General features: G+C 36.3%; 1 protein-coding gene and 1 long non-coding RNA gene across 10 annotated transcripts in view; both read left to right on the top strand.

The window, feature by feature from the left end:
• arhgap42b (Rho GTPase activating protein 42b) overlaps nt 1-23104 on the top strand; it is a 214857-nt gene that overhangs the window by 145052 nt on the left and 46701 nt on the right. For all 9 annotated transcript variants that reach the window (XM_073930058.1, XM_073930057.1, XM_073930056.1 and 6 more), the window contains exons 5-6: nt 14177-14278; nt 15840-15950. In XM_073930058.1, the coding sequence (XP_073786159.1) occupies nt 14177-14278; nt 15840-15950 (213 nt within the window). The remainder of the gene's footprint in view (nt 1-14176; nt 14279-15839; nt 15951-23104) is intronic.
• LOC141378773 (uncharacterized) lies at nt 2761-5850 on the top strand. The gene is made up of 2 exons (XR_012394108.1): nt 2761-4382; nt 4601-5850. It is a non-coding gene; the product is annotated as an uncharacterized lncRNA (long non-coding RNA).

The raw sequence follows: 23104 nt of genomic DNA, 5'->3' as shown, positions 1-23104 counted from the left end.
TATGTTTTTTTTTTTTTTTTTTTTTTTTTCAATTTAATTTTGCTGCTAAAAGGTATTGGTTCAGGCACCGAGTTGGCACCGGTGCCATTTTAAAAGTATTGATTTACTACCGGTATCAAAAAAACACAAACGATACCCAACTCTAATAATAGTCTTACCGCAACTTCTTTTAATAGTAAAAAGCCCTTTACCAGATTTTCATTTTACAGTATAATAATTTTTACAGTACTTTTACTGTAATTTATTTACATTTTACACTAGCAAAAAAACTTTATTTTTAATAATTACAACTGAATTTAATAAATTCTTGACTAAGGGGCCGATCTCACCGAACGCACTTTTATGTTCCAAAAATGAGGCTCACCTCACTGCCTTTTTTGTTGAGTGCACCTAGTACGCGTCTATTGCTCAGGGAGTTTGATGCTCGAACAAAGTGGATTTAATGCGCAAATGAAGCGAGTAACTCAAAATGTTCATGCAAATAGCGCAATATATCTGCACGTACCGCATCTGGTGTGAATACAGCATTATAGGTTTTCGTTTTGTTGTTGTCATTGTTTGTAAAAGACTATTTTGCTTGTGTATTTTATTGCTAATTTAAAGTCCTTCCCAATTGTACTTTGAGTTTAACCTGTGGTAATTTTAGTTGATCTTTTCTTTTGTTACTTTTTGTCTATTTTGCGTCTACAAAAATCAATATAGTGTTAATTTCCAACATCTTACATGAAACTAATTTCTTGCACACTTTCTCCATAACTCGGCTTTTGTGAATGGAGTAGCTGCACTGAAAAAAATGATTGATTGGATTTAATTTAATTTAGTAATGTTTAACTTAATTTGTTTGTTTAAATTCAGCCTGTATAAATTGTTTGCAACCATCTACCTTAAAAAGTTTAGTAAGTCCAATGAATAACTCTTTCGGTGTGTGTGTGCCGGACTTTGAAGGCATTTCCTGGTGTGGTGGCTGTTGTGTGTTTGTAATGGCCCTTGAGGTCCTGCGTTTATCCTCACTCTTTGGTGTGGGATCTACGGGTCAATGTGGTTTGTTACTTTGCCCCTACAGGGACTGCTTGTTTGTAGAATTTATTTCCCACTCATTCTCTGGACTGTCTGGTAGGTCAAGCACACCAATGCTCCTAATTTATCCGTCCATCAATCCATCATCTGTCTGTATAATGATGTTATTTATTCGTTCATTTTCCTTCGGCTTAGTACCTTATTTATCAGGGGTTGCCACAGCGGAACAAACCCACAACTATTAAGGCTTATGTTTTACACTGCAGCTGCGATTCCAGTGGCAGAACTGGAAACACCCATACACTCTTGCATTCATGCATTTATACACACATTGATTCACAATGGCCAATTCAGTTAATCCAATTCACCTTCAGCACATGTCTTTGGACTGTGGGGGAAACCAGAGCACTTGGGGAAACCCACACGAACATAGGGAGACCATGCAAACTCCATACAGAAACGCCAATTGCCAATAAAGTTTAGCCTTATTATAGGCGCCTGCCGCGCTTCCCTCTCTTCAAAAACTATATTCCTCAGACAACTGTATTTCCTGAGCAAAAAAAATCGTGATCACATATTAATATTATTATTATATTTAAATTGCCTTTCTTTCTTTAACTAAACAGAATGCTGTAATTGGTCAAGCGCGGAAACGTCAGTTTTGTAATAACCCACACTAAACTGAGCGGACTTTAGTGTAACGTTATATCTGTCATAGATCAAAAATGAGTGAACAAGTGGATTTAGCAAACGCGAGAGAAAGAGGAGAGGAGGCATCTTTATTGAGGCATTTTCCATACACCATCTTTAAACAGACCCGTGATCAGGAGAATGAGGGTACAGAAGAAGACGTTATGGTAACTTTAAATGATGAGAAGCTAGCATTAACCAGACGGAGGAGGCCAACGGCAGCGCAGCGCGGACTGGATTCATCGTGTGAGAGACAGAAAAGGAGAGAGAGAGAGGGAGAGAGAGAGAGAGAAAGGCCCAGAAGAGGAGAGAGACGGGAGAGAAGAGGTATAGTGTCTGATTTCGGATACTTTTAGGTTTATAATCAAGTCTTCATCACGAGAAGAGTAGAGAAAATACAGGGAGAGGAGAAGAGAGACAGTAAATCAGTGTTTGTATTATGAAAGACTCGGATTCATAGAACTGGATTGGAAAAGCATTGTGCGTTATATGCCATGGCAATAATATACTTTATAAGTTTGTAAAAGCAATACATTAAAATACCCTTAAAAAAAAAAAAAAAAAAAAAAAAATATATATATATATATATATATATATATATATATATATATATATATATAGTTTTATTAGTATTTTTATTTAATGCTTTGAAAAATAATTTAAATCTTTGTAAACTATAAATGCATATGTACTATATATCATTTATTTAAATATGTGGGCAACAAATTATAGATTCATTTTATTTAAAAATTAATATATTATTCTTATTTTTTAAATTCAACTATAGGGGTGCGGCCAGGTAGGGGGCCTTACAAGATAATGTGCCCAGGGGCCCCTGAGTTCTTAATCCGGGCATGTGTATAATAATTTATTCAGTTATAAAAGTTGCATTTATTTTTTGTACAAACTAATAATTATGTATTTCAAGGTTTAGTTTAACACATTTATCGAAATTTAAACCAATTTTAGAGACTTCCAGTGTAATATATTTGTACAAATACTGCATAGACTTACTCATAAACAAGCTCTGAAGTAATTTGAGGACTTTTTTGTGGAGCTACAGTCTTTTTATAGCAGGAATTCTTATGGGATTAGAAATTCTAATCAAAACAAACAAGCACAAATTTTGTTGATTTTGTGGGGGTCTGGTTATGAGTACACATTTGAAATTTTTTAATTTTTGTTCTATTTTTTTGGAACATTTTGCCTTTTTACAGAGTGTTTAATCTAAATTACCCAAATTATTTAAGAAAGTAGCATTAACAAAATATTCTCTTATTTCTCTTGTATTGCCTGTGTAGCAGCAGAACAAACCATGTGTGTTTCCTTCTAAATACCATCAGGTTTTTGCTGTATTGAGCTAGCAAAAATAAAAAAAATCTAGCATATTGTAATTCTCTATCATGCTCTTATATAAAGCAAACCAGCCAAAGAGGAAATGTATTACCTGTCAACACACTATGTAACTTTTCATTTATTTGTCTATTCTTCAATTCTGTTGGGATTTTGTGTGGGTTTGGTTCATACCTGTCAACAATGGGATATGAAAATAAGGGATATGCCCACCATAATTAGGGACCCTCCTCCTCCTTTAAAAAAAATGCCCAAATTACTGAATATGTTCATTTGGAGCTGATTCATTGTAAATAAAGAGTTTAATGGTCAGTAATATGTTTTATTATTATTATTTACAAAAGAAAAAATAAATAGTATACATTAGCAGCAAATACATTACCAAACAGTTCAGCTTATTAAAATGAATAGATGTTATAATGAAATAGAATCAAGCTATCAAATCTCATTAGCCGTTTCTTTACTGTATAACTTACACATTCTTATTAAAGGGCAACCGTGAATGAATGAATCTCTTATTTATTTAGATTTTTTTAGTTTGATTACATTGAATAACAGTTGTTACTTTAAGAATGCCCACATCTAACATTATAATGAAAACATTTGACTGCTTTCCTGATTTTTTTATGCTCATTTAAGATTAAACTAGTTGTGTTTGAAAAAAAAAAAAAAACACCAAGATCGACATCTTTAGATGTTATTATTATTAATTATGTGTTTATGTCTGTTTAAACATGCAACCAAAATCCAGACTTTCACTCCGCTTTAAATCACGAGTCCAGAATCCGTTTGGGAAACAGCGTCTATTTATCATTATGGAGCATGTCAGCTGACAGTCGCGCACCATTATATGACTGTTTTGAGGATTGCATAGGAGGGGTGACAGCACCTGTAATGAAATGGAAGGGGAATCGCGCCGTTTTTATATTTATTTCAAAGTGTTTAAAGTGAAAGCACAGAGCAGACTCACATATAAGAGCGAGAGACTGCCCCTGGGGGTTCGGCGGTATGGGTTGCCTATAAGGAGGCTCGGCTCTTTAATGTTTCTTGCCACCCTTCAGAGAAAGACTGAAAATACGGGAGAAAAACGTGAAAATACCTTTACGGAATCATAGCGGGATAGAACTGTAAAATACGGGAGAATCCCGGGAAAAGGGTTGACACGTATGGTTTGGTTATGAGTAAATTGTTGTTGTTCTGTTTGTTGTAGCCCTTGGCCGTTACTGAGTGTTAATCGAAATCATCCAAATTATTTAAGAAAGTAGCATTCCCAAAACATTTTCTTATTTCTTTTCTATTGTCTCTGAATATGTATTTGTGTAGTACACTCTCAGAAATAAAGGTATGCGAGCTGTCACTGGGGTGGTACCTTTTTAAAAGGTACACATGTGTACCTAAAAGTTCCATATTAATACCTCAAGGGTACATATTAGTACCTAAAAAGTACAAAAGTGTTCCTCTTAAAATTTGTAGGTACTAATATATAATTTTGAGGTACCAATATGGACCCTTCAGATACAATTGTGTACCTTTTAAAAAGGTACCACCCCAGTGACAGCATGCGTACCTGTATTTCTGAGTGTGTAGCAGGACAAATCATGTGTGTTTTCTTCAAAATATTGTCAGCAGTACTGAGATAGCAAAAAAAAAAAAAAAAAATTAAGCATATTGTAATTCTCTATCATCCTCTCATTTAAAGCAAACCAACTCGGGGGAATTTATTGCCTGTGTCAACACACTATCTAACATACTTATTCATTTATTTGCCCGTTCAATTATTTAAATAACACCCCATAGGAGTTTTTCAGATATAGACAGTTTCCTCAGAAAAGATGTTGCTTTATTTCTGGACACAGTAGAGGAAACGTCTAAAGATGGACTCATAAAATTATTTATTGATTATTGTCTGGAACTTGGCAGCATGGGGGATGCAGGACTGTTATTATTTTGTCACTGAGGTTGTGTTGGAGGCTAAATTGCCCAAGCGCACTGTTTAGCTACGTCACATCAGTAGCAGTAGTTATACAGAGTCAGGGGTTAATGGAGAGGCCATGGGAATGAAAATACACACATAGGCTTGAGTTTCACTGGCCGTTTCCTTTCACTTAATTACTGTATAGCTACCAATTATGACTGTTTTCGAAATAGCATATTACTGTGCCATTTTATTTAGTATGCGGCTCATTTTTCTGTATCTTTTCTTCACCAAATGAAGTCAATGCAGTACTGCTGCTTGCATATACAGCAAACAGCAAAAGTTTTAGGCCACTTTGTATTTTAGTGATGGCATAATGGCCATAATTAATCTCATTCTCTATTAGATTACAACTAGAAGATGCAGGGTTAGAGTTGGAATTGTTGGTCTAGTTGTTAAAAAGTTGTAGAGGGAGGTTAAAAATGAATGTGTCCTGGTTTGAGCATTTTTACCAGTGCTATTAGCAAAATCACCTGAATCTATCATAAATCCTAAAAAAAAAAAAATCTAATAAGTTTTAATCCATCAGGCCATTCCTTGTAGAAAGTACTTAATGGGTAATGGTTTTATATTTCAACATGATAGCGATCCCAAATGCAGTACTAATGCAGTGAAATCATATTTGGAGAAAAAAAAACAGCTGACGAAACAGTCAAGAAATGGCCTCCACAGAGTCCAGAGCTGCATATTATAGAGTTTTTATGTGAATCATCTGACACACCATTCCTTCTAGAAAGTACTTAATGTGCAATGGTTTTATATTCCAGTGTGATGTTGATCCAAAACACAGTGCTAATACAGTAAAATCATATTTGGAGAAAAAAAAAAAAAAACAGCTGACAAAACAGACAAGAAACGGCCTTCACAGAGTCCAGAGCTGCATATTAGAGTCTATATGTAATCATCTGACACATCATTCCTACTAGAAAGTACTTAATGAGTAATGATTTCATATTTCAGCATGATGATGATCCCAAACACAGTGCTAATACAGTAAAATCATATTTTAGAGAAAAAAATAACAGCTGACGAAACAGACATGAAATGGCCTCCAAAGAGTCCAGACCTGGCATAATAGCCATAAATAATTATTTCTCATTCTCTATATTAGAATACAACTCGGTTAGATTTGGAATTTTTTGGTCTAGTTATTAAGAAGTTGGAGAGAGTTTAAGAGTGAGTGTGTCCTGGTTTGAGCTTCATTTTTTACCAGTCCTACGGCAAAATTGCCTGAATCGAACATAAATACAAGAAAAAAAAATAATAATAAGTTAATCCATCAGGTTATTTCTTCTAGAAAGTACTTAATCGCTAATGGTTTTATATTTTAGCGTGATAGTGGTCACAAACACAGTGCTAATGTAGTCAAATCAGATTTGGAGGAAAAAAAAACAGCTGACGAAACAGCCAGTTATGAAATGGCCTCCACAGAGTCCAGAACTGTAAATTATAGAGTCTATATGTGATCATCTGACATGCCATTCCTTCTAGAAAGTACTTAATGGGTAATGGTTTTATATTTTAGCATGATGGACAGCCCAAACACAGTGCTAATCCTGTGAAATCATATCCACAGAGTCCAGATCTGCATATTAAAGAGTCTATATCCGATCATCTTAGAGAAACCAAAAGATATGAGAGCCTAAATCAAAGGAAGATCTCTAAGAAGTGATAAAACAGGTCGGACACAGAAAACTTCAGGACAGTTTCCATAAAACTGTGTAAAGAGAGGTCACACTAAATACTGACTTTGTTTTGAATTTTTTTCTTAAAATGTTGTACATTACAAGCTTCTGAATGCAAACGGAAGATCCAAAGAGACTTAAATATGGATACATATGTGCAATACCAAAGCTGGTGTTAGTATGCAGTATTGGACTGTTACAAAAATGATAGGGATCTCATGTCTGGAGCTCACACGCTAACTACTAGGTCACGCTAACGCAGATCAAACAAACCAGCCTGCTTCTTTTGACAGCAGTCCAAACAAACTCTCTGTCATCTCCCTTGCTCCCACTCAGAACAGCTCTCGAGTTGCTGCAAAAGAAATAGAGCTCTTTAAAATTTACATATGACCTTTGAATATTGTGATAACTGTAGAATCTGCGTATTGCCTCGCTGTGTGAAAAGGCAGACAACTCAGGTGTGAAAACAGACTGAATGGAGTCAGGCCCTTTGGAGGGTTCAGTGTTGTAGATTTTTGCGGTGTGGAAATTCATCTCCTCTCGTGAAGTTAGTTATCTTGTGATTTGTGAGAGAGAGTTGAAGGGGCAGATGGATATCCAGATTTTAAATTCAGAATTCGCCTCTTCACCATTCAATCCACCTCACGCTTCAACCTCTTTGTATTTATCTAAAACTAGTCTATAAAATGGGCACAAGGTAGAGAAAAAAAATATATATTATTTAACCGGAGATGTGTTTCTCCTCATGGTGACTGCTATTTCAGGCTCACATGACCAGCCAAAAATAATCTTACTGATCCTTCGGTTAACAGACACTAGCTGTTAGATGTACCTGTTACCTGTTTTACTTTTCTTCTTTTTTTGTTTTTGTTTTTTGTTTATTTCAACCATGCACTGCACAAAAAGGTCTTAACTCCCTTCCACTAGACAGTGATAGTTAAATGTCCCTGCTTGCCCACTGTCATCTTTTGGATCCTGCCCAAACTTCTTAAAGACTAAGGGCTCGATTTTGACGGTCCATGCGCAGAGCGCAAAACGCAGGGCGCAAACGCTTTCAGGGCGTGTCAGAACGAATTTTTTGCTAATTTAAGGACGCAAAATTTGCCTTGCGCCAAGGCACATGGTCTAAAAGGGTTGAGTTTATTTTCTTAATGAGTTATAGGTGTGTTTTGAGAATAAACCAATTAGAATCTCATCTCCCATTCCCTTTAAGAGTCAGCTGCGTCGCGCCAAGAGCGCATTCGCTATTTACAGGACGCAAAGTAAGTCTAAGTGGAAAAAATGAGCATTTCACAAGCAAACAGTTAACAGTTTTTTAACTGAAAACTGTTAAACATAGCATCTACTGCGTGAGAATGAGAGATAAATGATCTACTTTCACTTTCGCTCTTGAATAGGTAAACCTTTACGCACAGACATCAATTAGCCTATAAAAAATTAATTTAGTTTGTTAAGCGCAAATATTTGTTTCAAAACTATTTCTAAATTCAGTTCTAATTTCTAGCAAACGAATAAATGAACAATAATGACCAAGTGTGGTCAAAATACTGAGTTATTTCCAAATACACCTGCCATGCCCCATATGGTCTAAAACATGACAGGTGGGCAAATCTAAGCGTGTTTTTAATAAAACAAATATAAAAATGGATATATTAAATAATACTGCTAATAATAATAACATTATACAAAAGCAAATTGTTATGAATGAACTGAAAAAGCCTCCCGAAATGAAGAAGACATAAGAGCAGTGATTTTTCATGTTTATGTAGGCTAGAAAATAATATGTTTTGTAATATTTTAATCCTTTATATTTATATCCAAATCTATTCTTATTATATCCTATATACAGTATATCCTTAATATTTAAATTTTTTTCATATATAAAGATATTTGCCTATTGCTCTCTTGTGTGTATTAAGCAGTGTGTAAGCGAGGCGCAACTCTGCGCCGGAGTTTAGACCGGGTTAGTTTTGGTCTAATGAAAAATCTATTTTAGTTTCTCAAAATAGCAATGCGCCAGCGGTCCACCTCAGAACGCCTTCCTTTTTAGACCAGAACGCCTATGGTGCACAAATGAGCTCCAATGCATTTGCTATTTAAACAGCGTAGAGCAACGCCTCAAAACGACTCTTGCGCCAAGCTGAAACTACCAAAAGACTACTGCGCCGTGTCTTGCGCCACACTGCTCCGGGTGTATGATAGGGCCCTAAATCCCAAGACCACAATCGTTACACCACACCATGTGGCATGTACAGTTTCTGGACACTTTATTAGGTACACCTTACTACTACTGTGTTTGACCCACTTTTGCCTTCAGAACTGCCTTAATGCTTCATGGCACAGATTCAACATAGTACTGGAAATATTCATCAGATATTTTGGTTCATACTGACATGATAGCATTACACAGTTGCTGCAGATTTGTCGGCTGCACATCCACAATGTAAATCTCCTGCTCCACCACATCCCAAAGGTGCTCTATTGGATTAGGGTCTGGTGACTGTGGAGGTCATTTGAGTTCAGTGAACTCATAGTCATGTTCAGGATGCCAGAACCAGATGATTTGCGCTTTATGACATGGTGTGTTATCCTGCTGGAAGCAGCCATCAGCAACAAGGTTCAAGGTTCAACGTGTTGTGCATTCAGAGATGCTCTTCGGCATATCTCAGTTGTAACAAGTGGTTATTTGAGTTCTGTTGCCTTTCTACCAGTCTGGCCATTCTCCTCTGATCTCTGGCATCAACAAGGCATTTGCAACCACAGATCTGCTGCTTACAAGATATTTTCTCTTTTTTGCACCATTCTCTGTAAACCCTGGAGATAGTTGTGTGCACTCTCAGAAATAAAGGTACAGGAGCTGTCACTGGGGCAGTACCTTTTTTAAAGATACATATTTGTTCTCAAATAGTCCACAGTGGTACCTAAAAGGTGCATATTAGTACTAAAAAGTACCTCTGAGGTTCGATTAGGCATCCTTGAGGTACAAATATGTACCTTTTGAAAAGTGACAGCTCCTGTACCTTTATTTCTGAGAGTGTGTGAAAATCCCAGACAATCAGCAGTTTCTGAGACACTCAGACAAGCCCGTCTGGCACCAACAACTATGTCTGGTTCAAAGTCACCTAAATCACCTTTCCACCTCATTCCAATGCTCGGTTTGAACTGCAGCAGATTGTCTTGACCCATGTCTACATGCCTAAATGAATTAAGTTGCTGCCATTTGATTGGCTGATTAGAAATTTGCGTTAACGAGCAGTTGGACAGGTGTGCTTAGCTCTAACTATATAATGGCAAATATATAAGAAAAAACTCCTGAACATGCGTATGTGTGATAAGTGTGATGTAAAACTATCTTCGGAAAAAATATTACTGAAGTGCAATTCATTCATTTATTTATTTGACTTTTTTTGGGAGGGTGGGCTAAGGTCATTTCAATGATGATCTACAACAAAACAGAGAGCTTTGTTGTTAACTAAGTAGATATTTAATTACTCATTTTAAACTAGAAATGATATCAAATGCGAACAATGTTGTTTCAAACTAAAATGTGCTGACTTTTAGCACAATTGTGTAAACGACAGAAAGCAGGTCACTTTCTATTGATGGTAAAAATGCGGTAAATTCACAAAATTTGTGGAGGAATCTTTTTTTGTTCTCACGTTAAACATCTGAACATTTGGATTCCTTTTAAAATGACTATATTTTTCCTTCAAACATTTACTAAGAAAGATTGTTAATTTCATCAATAAAAATGGCTTGACACAACCACAAAGTTGACAGGTCTGCTGCACCTGTAACATGGCTAAACAAACAATTCCTGCTTTTTTTCATTGAGGAAATTAACACTGGTAAAGGCAACCACACTCTTACATAAAATCATACCTGTCAACCCTCCCGTTTTTTCCTGGGAATCTCCTGTATTTTACAATTCTATCCCGCATCTAGTTTTAGTAACATCTAGTTTTTTTATGAGGTGGGTTGTTAGCCCAACGTTCAACCCCCAACCTGGAGGACCAGGACATACACACATACACCCCCCTCCCCCACCCTCCTGACAGCTGAGCGGGACTCTGCAAAATAAACTGTGAAACTCTGACCAATGTGAGGAGAGTTTACTCACACGTGACTTGTTTTACCTATTTTGATTCGTTTAAAAACTTTGCCGTGTGAAAGCGAACCGCACCAAGAATGAAAAGCAACAATGTAACAATTTTAATCCCTGTTTCGGAACAAATGAATCGCTTCACAGGTGTGAAAGCACCTGTAGCTTACCCAATTCACCTACAGCACATATATTTGGACTTTGGGGGAAACCAGAGCACCCAGAGGAAACCCATGCCAACACGGGGAGAACATGCAAATGCCACACAGAAATGCCAGCTGACCCAGTCGGGACTCGAATCATCAACCTTCTTGCTGTGAGGCGACAGTGCTACCCACTGCGCCACCGTGTCACCCTTGTAAAATCAAAAAGGTTATCTAAAAATCCTTCCCAACATCAATCGATTGTGTGGAACCCAGAATTTTCCCAACTTTCGATAGTGTTGTGTTGCCAAATCAGAATATCTTTCCATTGATGGTATTTCAGTTGGGATTATTGTGATGAAATAACTTTCGCCATCTTGACTTTTAATAACCATGACATTGAGCCTAGCCTACTTAGAGACTTGTTTTGATCTATTGGTTTTGATTCTCTTGGTTCCTCCTGATTGTTTGAGCAAACTAGCCACACATTCTGCCTGTGTCATTAATGAATCATCACTGAAGCTAACCTGTGCTTTTTCCTTTTTTTTCTTTGTTTTGCTGCATTTCAAAGCTGACCTAAAGACTTTAGAGGATATTTAAGAGCTACATTACAATTACAGTGAAGTGCATGTTTGTGTTTTAAATAAGATCCAAAGAATGCTGCTTGATTTGTTTGTCTGAACAGAAAGAGATGAATCGTGTTGTCTTGTAACTTGCGTTTGATTAACTATATAATCTTGTTTAAGCTTGGTTTGTGTCATTTGATTTACTTCGGAGTGGCAGTATGCTTATTTACATACAATAAATCAATTATAGGCTAAACCGTCTGTATAGAAGTAACTACAGATCTCACTGTGAGACAAGAATTGCTATATGTGTGATGAAGAATTAGAGTGCCACCTAATGGTCTGACAACCACATCACTATCACAGGATTGCTTATACAGTCAGAATTATTAGCCCCTTTGAATTTTTCGCCCTGCTGTTTATTTTTCCCCTATTTCTGTTTAACAGAGAATTTTTTTCAACACATTTCTAAACATAATAGTTTTAATAACTCATTTCTAAAAACTGATTTATTTTATCTCATGATGACAGTAAATAATATTTGAGTAGATATTTTTCAATAATTCAATACAGCTTAAAGTGACATTTAAAGGCTTAACTAGGTTAATTAGGTTAACTAGGCAGGTTAGAGTAATTAGGCAAATCATTCTATATCAATGGTTTGTTCTGCGGACAATTGAAAAAAATATATATATAGCTTAAAGAGCTAATAATTTTGACCTTAAAATGTTTATTTAAAAAAATAAAACTGCTTTTTTTGTAGCCTAAATAAAACAAATAAGACTTTCTTCAGAAGAAAAAACATTATCAGACATACTGTGAAAATTTCCTTGCTCTGTTAAACAACATTTGGCAAATATTTAAAAAAGAAAAGAAAATTCATAGGGGGTGGTGGGTGCTAATAATTCTGACTTCAATTGTATAGACTTTTATAAAAAGATTTCTGAACTTAACCTTTCACAAATCCACTATAAAAAATCCAGTGTTCCCCACAATTAATTTATGCTGCTCGAACACATACTGATTAAGTTAACTTCACAAAATTTAAGTGGATTTAACATAAAAACAAGTTGTCCCAAAACAGATCATTTCAAATAAGTAGCTTGAACAAGCAGCCAAAAATCTTTTTTAGTGTGGTTTGTTAAACCACCCATGATGAAAATCAACTTCTGTAAGCTGTTTGGACAGAACTGAGTGTATGTATTGCGAGTCCACTGTCATACTGAAGTGATATAAACACAACAAGTGTCTTTTTTTAAATTTCCTGATACTAAAATAGGATCCAAATCCCAGTGATTTTGAGGCCCACCGCAACAAGTAGAAGTGCAAGTTTCCCCGCCCACCAAATTGATTGCCAGGTGGCATGTTTCTATAATAACATGGATACACGTTTACATGTTTTTTTGTTTTTTTTTGTTGTTGTTTTTTTGCAAATAAACTGCAATAAAAAAATACTACAATTCTCTGTGATTTTTATAAGTTTTAGAAATTTAAAACGTTTTTTAAAACAGAGCATGTTTGTAATAAAGGCAGTACAACTGCTTATTAACCTCTATAATCACCACAGCCGCATGGTGTCATTAAATGCTTATATGTCTGTGTGTTGTGTGTACTGCAAATGGAATTTGTGTGAGACTCATCATTTCAGAAAACCTTGAATAGGCATGAGCCGGTATATGTTTCTGACTGTATGATAACCTTGGATAAAAATACCACTGTATCACACTGTTATTGTAATTACTGCTCTAAAATAAATTATTTGTAAATGTTTGGGTAAAGCAATGTATATATATATATATATATATATATATATATATATATATATATATATATATATATATATATATATATATATATATATATATATATATATATATATATATAATTTTTCTCTATTAACCATAGTGTATTTTATTTTAGGAAACATTTATAATATTTCGGACAGTAAACATGTCAGGCTAAATGGTTTAAATAAATAATTTACTTCTGCTTTGCTTCTTTCTTTACAACACACAAAAAATATATATATATAAAAAAAACTTTACATATACATTAGGAACAGTATAACATTTTAGCGTTTAGTTTTAAAACCTTGACTTTTCCAAACCGCGCTATGCCTCAAAACCAGTTATTTTTCCATGTCTAGGCTCGAATAATCTCCACCACAAATACATACAATAAACTTACTTGGTATTTTTGACTAATGAGCTGCATTTCAGCTTCATCCGTGTCTGTCTCTATCACTGACTGCTGTTTATCTGATGTAAGGCAGGGGAAGCAGACATGCACCTGGGAACGGTGGGTGGGGAGAAGCAGCTTATTTGCATTTAAAGCCACAGGCTACAAAAACAGCTACACTGTACTCAGACACCAAAATGAGCAGATCCTGAAGGCTAGAATAAATAATCTGATGGGTATTTTCAACAAAAACTTTACAGACACAGGTCAAACTTTACAGACAGGTAAAATAGGTGCCCTTTAAGTTTTAATTTTACTGTATGATCTAAATTCATTCACTGAGTTCAAAATCAGTGAACCATCTCTTATTATGTTTCGTTTATTTTGACAGTAGATGTACATACTACACTTATTTACAGTATGAATACCAATATAATGCTAGTAATACCATTTGTCTTTTTTTGTAGGAGGGGAAGAAGAAATTTGACAAGGAGGCGGAAAAGTATTATTCCACACTGGACAAACATCTCAACCTGTCATCCAGAAAAAAAGAATCGGCTCTTCAAGAGGTGAATCATTGCACAAAATAAGGCTAGATTTTGCATTTCCCAAATGTTCCCATAAAATGCCTCCATGGCAGATTCCAGTAAGCTCTGGGTTGATTGTGACGTTAGCAATCTCCGGGCTTGGGAGGGGTTTGTTGGAGAGGGATGTTAGAGATTTCTAAAGGGGCTGTGGGTGATAATGAAAGTGACGTCCGCAATCTCCTTAGTGATTATTGGGATGCAGGTTGGGGGGGTTATAGTATGATGATCTGTGCCCCTCCCCCCAGCAACCCGTCGCTGGGCACCTTAATTTCCAGTGCCCTACTCACTCAAGTTGTTTGATAACTATTTAAGCAAAGCAGGTATCATTCGCTGTGTCCCAATTTGCATATTGTCCATCCTAAATAGTATTTGAAAATAGAATTAGTATTTCTCAAACTATGGAATGTTAGTATGTCAATGGTTCCCGGATGGTCTACTATTTCCGGTAAAAATTAAAGTGTAGAACTATCCATACTCTAACTGCCAATAATACATTGCGTGTGGGACGTGTATTCTAATATAACTATAAACTCAGGTAAAAAGTTTAAATAAACTACAAACATGGTGAGCATGCAAGACCAGCCGTCAAGTAGAGAGGCTTCGGTATATAAGTGTGAATGACTATTAAGGCAAAACAGATATCATTTGCTGTGTCTCAATTTGCATATTATCCATACTAAATAGTATTCAAAAATAGAATTAGTATGTCCCAAACTGTAGTATGTTGAAAAGAGTATGCCAAAGGTTCCCTGATGGTCCACTATTTCCAGTAAAAATTCGATGTGTGGAACCGTCCATACTCTAACTGTTAATATTGCCTACAACACATTGCCCGTTGGACGTGAATTTGATTAGAAAAAAAAACTCAGGTAATAAGTGAAAATAAACTACAAGCATGGTGGACATTTGAGACTAACCGTCAAGCAGAGAGGCTTCGTTAAAGTGCTTTGAATGATTAATATTTATTATCTAGCAAACTGGAAAATATTTAATTAACATTTTCGTGTTATAATTCATCTGCAACAACAATACTGAACTTATATCAAGATATGTATGACAACAGCTTAATTACATTTAGAATTTCTGTCATTTGCACAGTATATGATTTATTTAAAGGGAATTACTTCTTCTTCTTTTTTTGTGAAACATAAAAGGAACTTTAAATAATATGCTTTTCTCCATGCAATTACAATAATTGAACTAAACAATAGCACAGCACCACTTTCATAGCCCTTGGTTTTCTTTTTAAAACTTGAAAGCTTGAATTTCGCATTTCACAGAAGAAAGTCACAACATATGAGTAAATAAGGGGGGAAAATTTAGATCACTAATCCTGTTAAAAGCTTCACTTCCTTTTTTTTTCTTGTTCAGAGATGTTCCCGCGCATTTGTTTAGCATGTCGTTACACAAATTCTCTGAGCCAGAAATTCTCACATGTAACCATTAACCAAAGCCCAAACATGTCCAAATGAGTGTTGGAGCCTGGCAGCGATGGCTTTCTGTGTCTGTCTCTAGGGTAACAACAGTCTTTGTTCATTTGCAGGCTGACGCTCAGATTGATAGGGAAAGGCAGCTCTTTTATGACGCATCGCTAGAATACGTCTTCAAAATCCAGGACGTTCAAGAGAAGAAGAAATTTGAGTTTGTGGAGCCGGTAAGATCTTTTTTTGACACGCATACAATTACCTCTTATATTTAGACAGGAAGTTTCTGTGTCACACAAAAAGTCAGCGCATATAAACACAAAATCAAATTTTAGCCTTGAAGGAAGAATTTCAAACCATCTGGTCAGTAATGGTTTTGTAGCCAACAGGAAGTCGCCGGGCAGTTTGTGACTAATGAAGTCATAATCTCACTTTTTCTTCATGCCAATTTAACTGAAACCTCAGCTGTTGTTTTATGTCCCATAGTCACCCCTCGGCTATTAAAGACATGGTTCATCCCAAAAAAACAGAAAAGTCTGTCATCATTTTACCATCATGCTGTTCCAGATCTAGCTGTTTTTTTATTTTTTGAACAAAATATTATGAAGAGTTATGACAACCAAAGAAATTTAGTTTCTAATGACTTCAGTTGAATGGACAAAACATCCCAGCTTCAAAGAGCTTGTTTGGACCATTTAAAAAAAAAGTTCATCAAAAGATGTGAATTAGACTAAAATATAATAAAAACAGTTGGAATGAAGCACCGTGTCCATCCAAAAAGTCAAAGAGAACAAAATCATTACTTTCTGATAAACTAATGACAAAAATCAAAAGGAAAATGGAAATTTACTGCTAAAGGGAAAGCCACTGTGGGCTTTTTTCTTATATATTAACTTACCTCAGTAGACAAAACAATAAACTGTGAATTTTAGAGGTGCGGCCCGCACAAGACAGCTTTGGAGGTAATAAAACTGATCCACTTTGATGACAGACTTTGGCTGAGGAATTTTAGAATGACCAAAACAACATTTCAGATGTTTTACAATGCGGTCGATCCGCTGGTTTGTCCACCAATGCTATTCCATTGTACCCATTTTTGTATTACATCATCTGTTAAAACAAAATCACATGAATTTTTGATGCACTTGTTGGAACTCATTCATTTTCTTTCATCTTAGTCCTTTATTTATCAGGCGGTCGCCACAGTGGAATGCACCGCCAATTATTCTGGCATATGTTTTACATAGTGAATGCCCTTCCAGCCACAACCCAGTACTAAGAAATACCCATACACTCAAACACACACACACCCACACACTATGGCCACTTTAGTTCATCCAATTCACCAATACCTGCTTGTCTTTGGACTGTGGGGGGGAAAAAAATGTGTTTATGTGCCTTCTTTCTTAACAGAATAAACGTTTATCCTAGTTTTTTTTTTTTTTTTATCTGTGTTTTTAACATATATGTCCATCTTGCCATTTCCATTAAGAATTTTAGGCGATATTCTAAAATTAGCATACAAATGGTGCATGGAAACATAACTAATTTCATTTCAAGAGTTGATGATCTATCACAAGCTTGTTTGGCATGCTCTCCTGGGAGAGAACCCCGAGCTCAAGGGATCCTCGAGCCCGGGGCTTCCTCCCATTCGCAGAGCTAGAGGGGAGCCTGAGCTCGGTGGATCTCAGAACTCCCCAGCTGCGGTAGCTAAGGGAACACGTAAGAAAAGGGATTAGACAAGTGCTTGATTGTTATGCATGATGTGTATCTTTAAATTGTGGGAGGAAACCAGAGAACCAGAGAACTCCATGCCTTTGCGTGTCTTTGGACTCCGGTTTCCCCCACAGTCCAAAGACATGCGGTACAGGTGAATTGGATAGGCTAAATTGTCTGTAGTGTATGAGTGTGTGGATGATTCCCGGAGATGGGTTGCGGCTGGAAGGGCATCCTCTGCGTAAAAACTTGCTGGATAAGTTGGCGGTTCATTCTGCTGTGGCGACCCCGGATTAATAAAGGGACTAAGTGGACAAGAAAATGAATGAATGAAGAAAGTACTGAACTACTGAAATGTATTTAACTTTTTATATAGAAGGCTTTTTTGGTGATGGCAGTTTAAAGACGCCTCTCATATGGAAAATTAAGTTACATGAATGAAGTCTCGTCTATCAAATCTGAACTTTATTTGGATTTTATATTGCAATCAAGCCAGGTGATTCATTCTACAGCTTGATTTTCTTTCTCTGAAAGCATTTGAGAGTTTCCTTGGCTGTGTTTTGGATTGTTGTCTTGCTGTAATCTCCACCCTGGTGTCATCTTCATCATCCTGCTAATGTAGATGTTAGACTGAAGCAGCTGATATTCATTTACAATGAGGAAGGGCAGAGGGTTGCTTAGGAACTACTGAGAGATTTTAGCTGCTGTCTGGGCTTTCACTGCCTTTTTACACCTCCCTTTCTTCATGCGTTCACTACTTTTTCCTTGCGTCATTTTATTTTATACACATAACTTCATTTCTAAACTAATTAATTTAGTTTTCTTTGCATATATGGATTTCTTTGATTGTTCCCAACATCCGGTGAATATTTCAAGTCAACAGCACCTTTAGAAATTTGTTTTCTGAGAAAAGCGATGACGTGTTAAATACTTCTAATGTAAGTAGTTTGAACAAACAGCAAATGTAATTTTTTTTGTGTACATATTTTTATGTGTTAGGTCATGTAGTTCAAATCTTCTTTAATTGCATCTAGACCAAAAGTAATACATTTAGTGTTGGTTTGCTGAGCATTCACAATGCTATTTTTAACATCAAACCTAAAAATACTAAAGCTAAAAACTTAAGAAAATGATGTATATTTTGTAGTTGAACTTACTGACTTACCTAAACAATGCTGTAGGCCAAACTTAGTGCACTGATATGCTTTTATTTTTACCAGCTGCGCATTCCCAGAGCACTCATAAAATGTTTAAAGGGGTCAGAAACAGTTCCAGGAATTCCTCTATTGTATGCAGAAACAAAGTTCTGACGTTGTGCCATGTTCTTCCTCAGCTCATTTTATTTGACATACAACTTCTCTTTCTGCTTCTTCCAATCATCAGTTTTACAGCCTCCTATCATTTGAGGCTGTTTTTGAGTTTAGTATACATGTCTTTGATCTATGTTGTGTTTATATTTTAATCAAACTATGCCAGAGTTATTTTGGAAATGGAACAAGATCCTAATTTTCAATTTTCTTGGTGCACAAGTTTGGTGTACACCAGGGTTTGGATGGCAGCATTCACAATTATCTTACAAGTCAAATTAAACCTGCCAGTGTGAACACATTTATATGATACATATTAATATCATATATCAGTACAAGGCCCAATCCCAATTCTACCCCTTAGCCCTTCCCCTTAACCCTACCCCTCATTTTGCGTTTCCCGTGAAGGGGTAGGGGTGTCCCAATTCACTTTAGCTTGAAGGCTTAGGGCTTAGGGGAAGGGATGAACACCCCTTCGAACAAAGATTTTTCACGACCATACTCGAAACCAAGGGGTAAGAAAATTTCCCAGAATACACCAACACAACAGCTGGATCGCAGCACCCAGACGTAATGAGATCCAGAAATTAGTATTTTTTGTCTTATCCCAGGGCTCTGCGCTGATTGTGGAAATTGAAAATTGACCCAAAACAAACCATTACAATCAATAGCGGAGTTAGCTGAACTGGAACTCTAGGCAAACGACAGACCCTCATGGTATTCAAGTGGCCCCTTTACGGGAAAAAGTTAAAGCGGACTAGAGTGAGGGGGTGGCATGTCTCCATTTTGTCTAGATGACACCGCTCTCTGAGCAGTATAGAGTCCACTTCACCATACTGGGGCGTTAGGACCCACACAGACTGCAGGTTGAGCACCCCCTGCTGGTCTCACTAACACCACTTTTGGCAGCAACCTAGCTTTCCCATGTTGTTTGCCATCAAAGTACTGACTGGATGCAGCCCTGCTTAGCTTCTGTGGGTGACCATCTGCAAGCTGTAAAGAGCTAGCTGCCGCCTTGAACACAGAAAGCCAACATAGGCTCATTCTAAAAACGTAGCACTATATACATTTCTGGGGATCGTGAATTATGTAGCCAAAGGTACATATGGCTGCATTTTGTCTTTAAAACAAACGCTACAGGAGGTATGACGCCATCTGTTTAGTTAAGCAGATTAAGACAAAATCAAAAGCCAAAAAATTGAAATAAACAAGTAAATAACATGGTGAGAATGTGGTAAAATCTGAAAACGGGGTAGGATTCAGGCTGCAGCGAGGGCTTTTCTTATTCTGGATTACTTTTGAAAACACTGTCGGTTAGGCTTAGGGAAGGGGGTGGCCGCTGGTCAGTTGGTCCTTTTGAAAACACTATCGGTTGGGTTTAGGAAAGAAGTAGGGTGGGTCAATCGATCAGTCAGTCATTCAATCGACTGCAGCCTCTGGTGGATTTAAGGAAAGGAAAGCAGGCACGAATAGCACTAGTGAGAGAAATTTGAGATCTCAAAAAACAGACACTGCGGCCTCTAAAAAAAAAAATAAAAAAAAAACGTAGCTCCTGTTATGTATTTGCTGCTCTCCAGAAATGTATATAGGTGTACATTTTCAGAATGAGCTTGGGTTTCAGAAAACTTTAAAGCTCAATTCTAAAATCTCAGTAGAAGCTTTGAATGTGAAAATGACATGATAAATAACCTATGTGGTTCAGTGTTATGTGAATGATCAGAATGACTATGTGGCCATAGTTATAATTCTAGTCATTTCATTTATCAAAATATTTTTCCTGGGCAAAAAATTAGACACACTGTTTATTTTTTTCAGCTTTCCAGAAATTTCTCTAAAGTTAAAGAAACCTTTAAACCTCAAATCTCTCTTTTCCAGAGTTTCAGGTTTGCATTCAGCAGTCAGAAATCTCAACGTGACCTCAAACCCGTCTTCCTAAATTCCTCAAATATCAAATGATCTGAGCTCGTCTCTGCTTTCATTTTTGTGGCTGTGTACTTTTACGGAACACTTATTATTACTTCTGATTTCTTTATTTTTTTTTTTTTTTTTTTTTTTGGGGAGAACAGCTGAGACCGACTTGATCCTTCCTCAATAACCGTTTGAGAGAAAGAGCTCTTCTCTCAGTCTGTTTCATGTTTGTTCTAAATCTCCACTCGGCAGACGTATCGCATCAAATTTACACAACCTCCCATATTACACCAGTGGACCGAATTTACATGACTCATTCCTGCATTATGTATATTTATATGCAGAAGCGTGAGCGGTAAAAAAAAAAACGAGCCAGAGAATGTGCTGTGTAGATTTAGAGAGGCATCCAGTGTTTATCACCTGGCTTGGAGGGAAAAAATGACGCTGTTAATCTCCCAGAAGCACCACAGTCTGGCCCGCTCTTGAGTTTCAGGGTGTGACATCAGCATCTTTGAAGTCTTGCGCTAAAGTCACTATCAGAAAGTCAAATTGTTGCATCGGCCTTAAATATGCGAGAGCCAGGAATGGGATGCTTGGCTGTAATGCATCTGCAGTGCTCGGTAAATGTAATGTATTCGAACATGGAAAGCCTTTGGGCACAAAATACTTTTAAAAGGTGACAGTTTTTTTATGGATAGTAGTATGTGTGATGGATCAAACTTTAATTTAGGGTTTCATTAGCGAATGAGATCCGAGTTCAACAATTACTAATGAAATATTAACATCCAAATTCATGCTTGTTAACATTAGTTAATGCACTGTGAGTTAACATGAATTAACAAGGAACAACTATATAATTGTGTTTTGTAATTTTAATTACATGAGATTGTTAAAAAGAATTACAGTATACGCATCACTTATCCCGGACGAGCCCCCAATTTATTACAACCTTCCCTGTCTAGTGCTGGGACGGAGTATTAAAGGAAAAGGGGTGGAGGTTTGAATAAAGATTTTTCCTTTTACTGTCTCACAAAACAATAAGCTTAGCCTAAAAAAAAAGAATAAAATAATTTCACATCAGGAAGCAAACAAGTCTTCATGGTGTTGTAAAAAAATAAATGAGTGAAAAGAAGAGAAGAACCCAGTCCAGGAGACTCGAAACAAGCAGAATTCCTTTATTGAGACGTGTTGGTTAATCTGCAGTCATACAGCGTCTTTAAGATGTCCATGTGTCTGCAAGAGCCTACTAGAGGTCCGCAGTCTGCAAGTTCTTTCACAAGTCTGTCACAAGTCTCTCACATGTCTGTTTTAAGACAAAGATTTCATGTCTATATTGTGTTCTTAGGAGGAGGGGATATGGTTAAAACAAAGCATGCAAATTAAGAGTTGTGGTCGGCAGGGTAAACTGCTTTTTCAGGCCTGATCTCATCATGTTCTGGAGACAGAAACCGCCTGACCAGTTGATCGAAAAGAGAAAACAATAGACACAACCATGCTGTGAAACTGATAATTGCATCACTTAGGTTAAATGACCCTCCTAGCTGGCATGTCAATAAAATGATATAATTAAAAACCAAAGAATATAACTTTTTAGTTATACGTAGATTATTGTTCATTTAAAATGAGATGATATAAATTTATATTTCCACAATGGGAGGTCAAGGCCAACTTAACAAACAACATCCTAACTCCAATATTTAAATCTAATTAAACTAATAAATAAAAGAAACACTTTACAGACTTTACAATAAGGTGTCATTAGTGAATGAGATCCTAGTTCAACATTTACTAATGAATTATTAAATCAGAATCCATGCTTTTTAACATTAGTTAATGCACCGTGAGTTAACATGAATTAACAATGAACAACTGTGTTTTAACTAGCGTTAGCTAACATGAACAAATACTGTAATAAATGTAAGTTCATTGTTTGTTTATGTTAGTAGATGCATTAGCTAATACAATATTATCGTAAAGTGTTTTTGTCTGATGTTTCTATATGTACAGTGTATAGGCCAATGTGGGATCAGTCAAAAATAGGCATGACATCTGATCCTTTAATAAAATAATGACTTAATGCACAATGCAATCACTATAGTCACATTAAGTATATTCGCTAACGATTCAGTCAGTCTTTTTACACTGGAACTATACAGTATAGATTATGAGCTCAAGAATGGCCATACTGGTGTTTCTGACTGCTTATATACAGTAAGTCTGTTCCAGGTAATTGTTTTGTCATGTCATATGTGCTTTCAAAGCTTCTATTTTAGAATCAAGGTTTGAGTGTCTGTCTGTCTTTTTTTCTTCAAGTCATTACCTCAAAAATGTTATCTTTCAGTATAGGCTATAATTGTGTTTTGTAATTTTAATTACATAAGATTGTTAAAAAGAATTACTGTATATGCATCACTTATCCCGGACGAGCCCCCAATTTATTACAACCTACCCTG

Source organism: Danio rerio, chromosome 18 (genome assembly GCF_049306965.1).
Source record: "Danio rerio strain Tuebingen ecotype United States chromosome 18, GRCz12tu, whole genome shotgun sequence".
In the NCBI taxonomy this organism is placed as follows: domain Eukaryota; kingdom Metazoa; phylum Chordata; class Actinopteri; order Cypriniformes; family Danionidae; genus Danio; species Danio rerio.
This window is presented reverse-complemented; position numbering and strand designations above follow the sequence as displayed.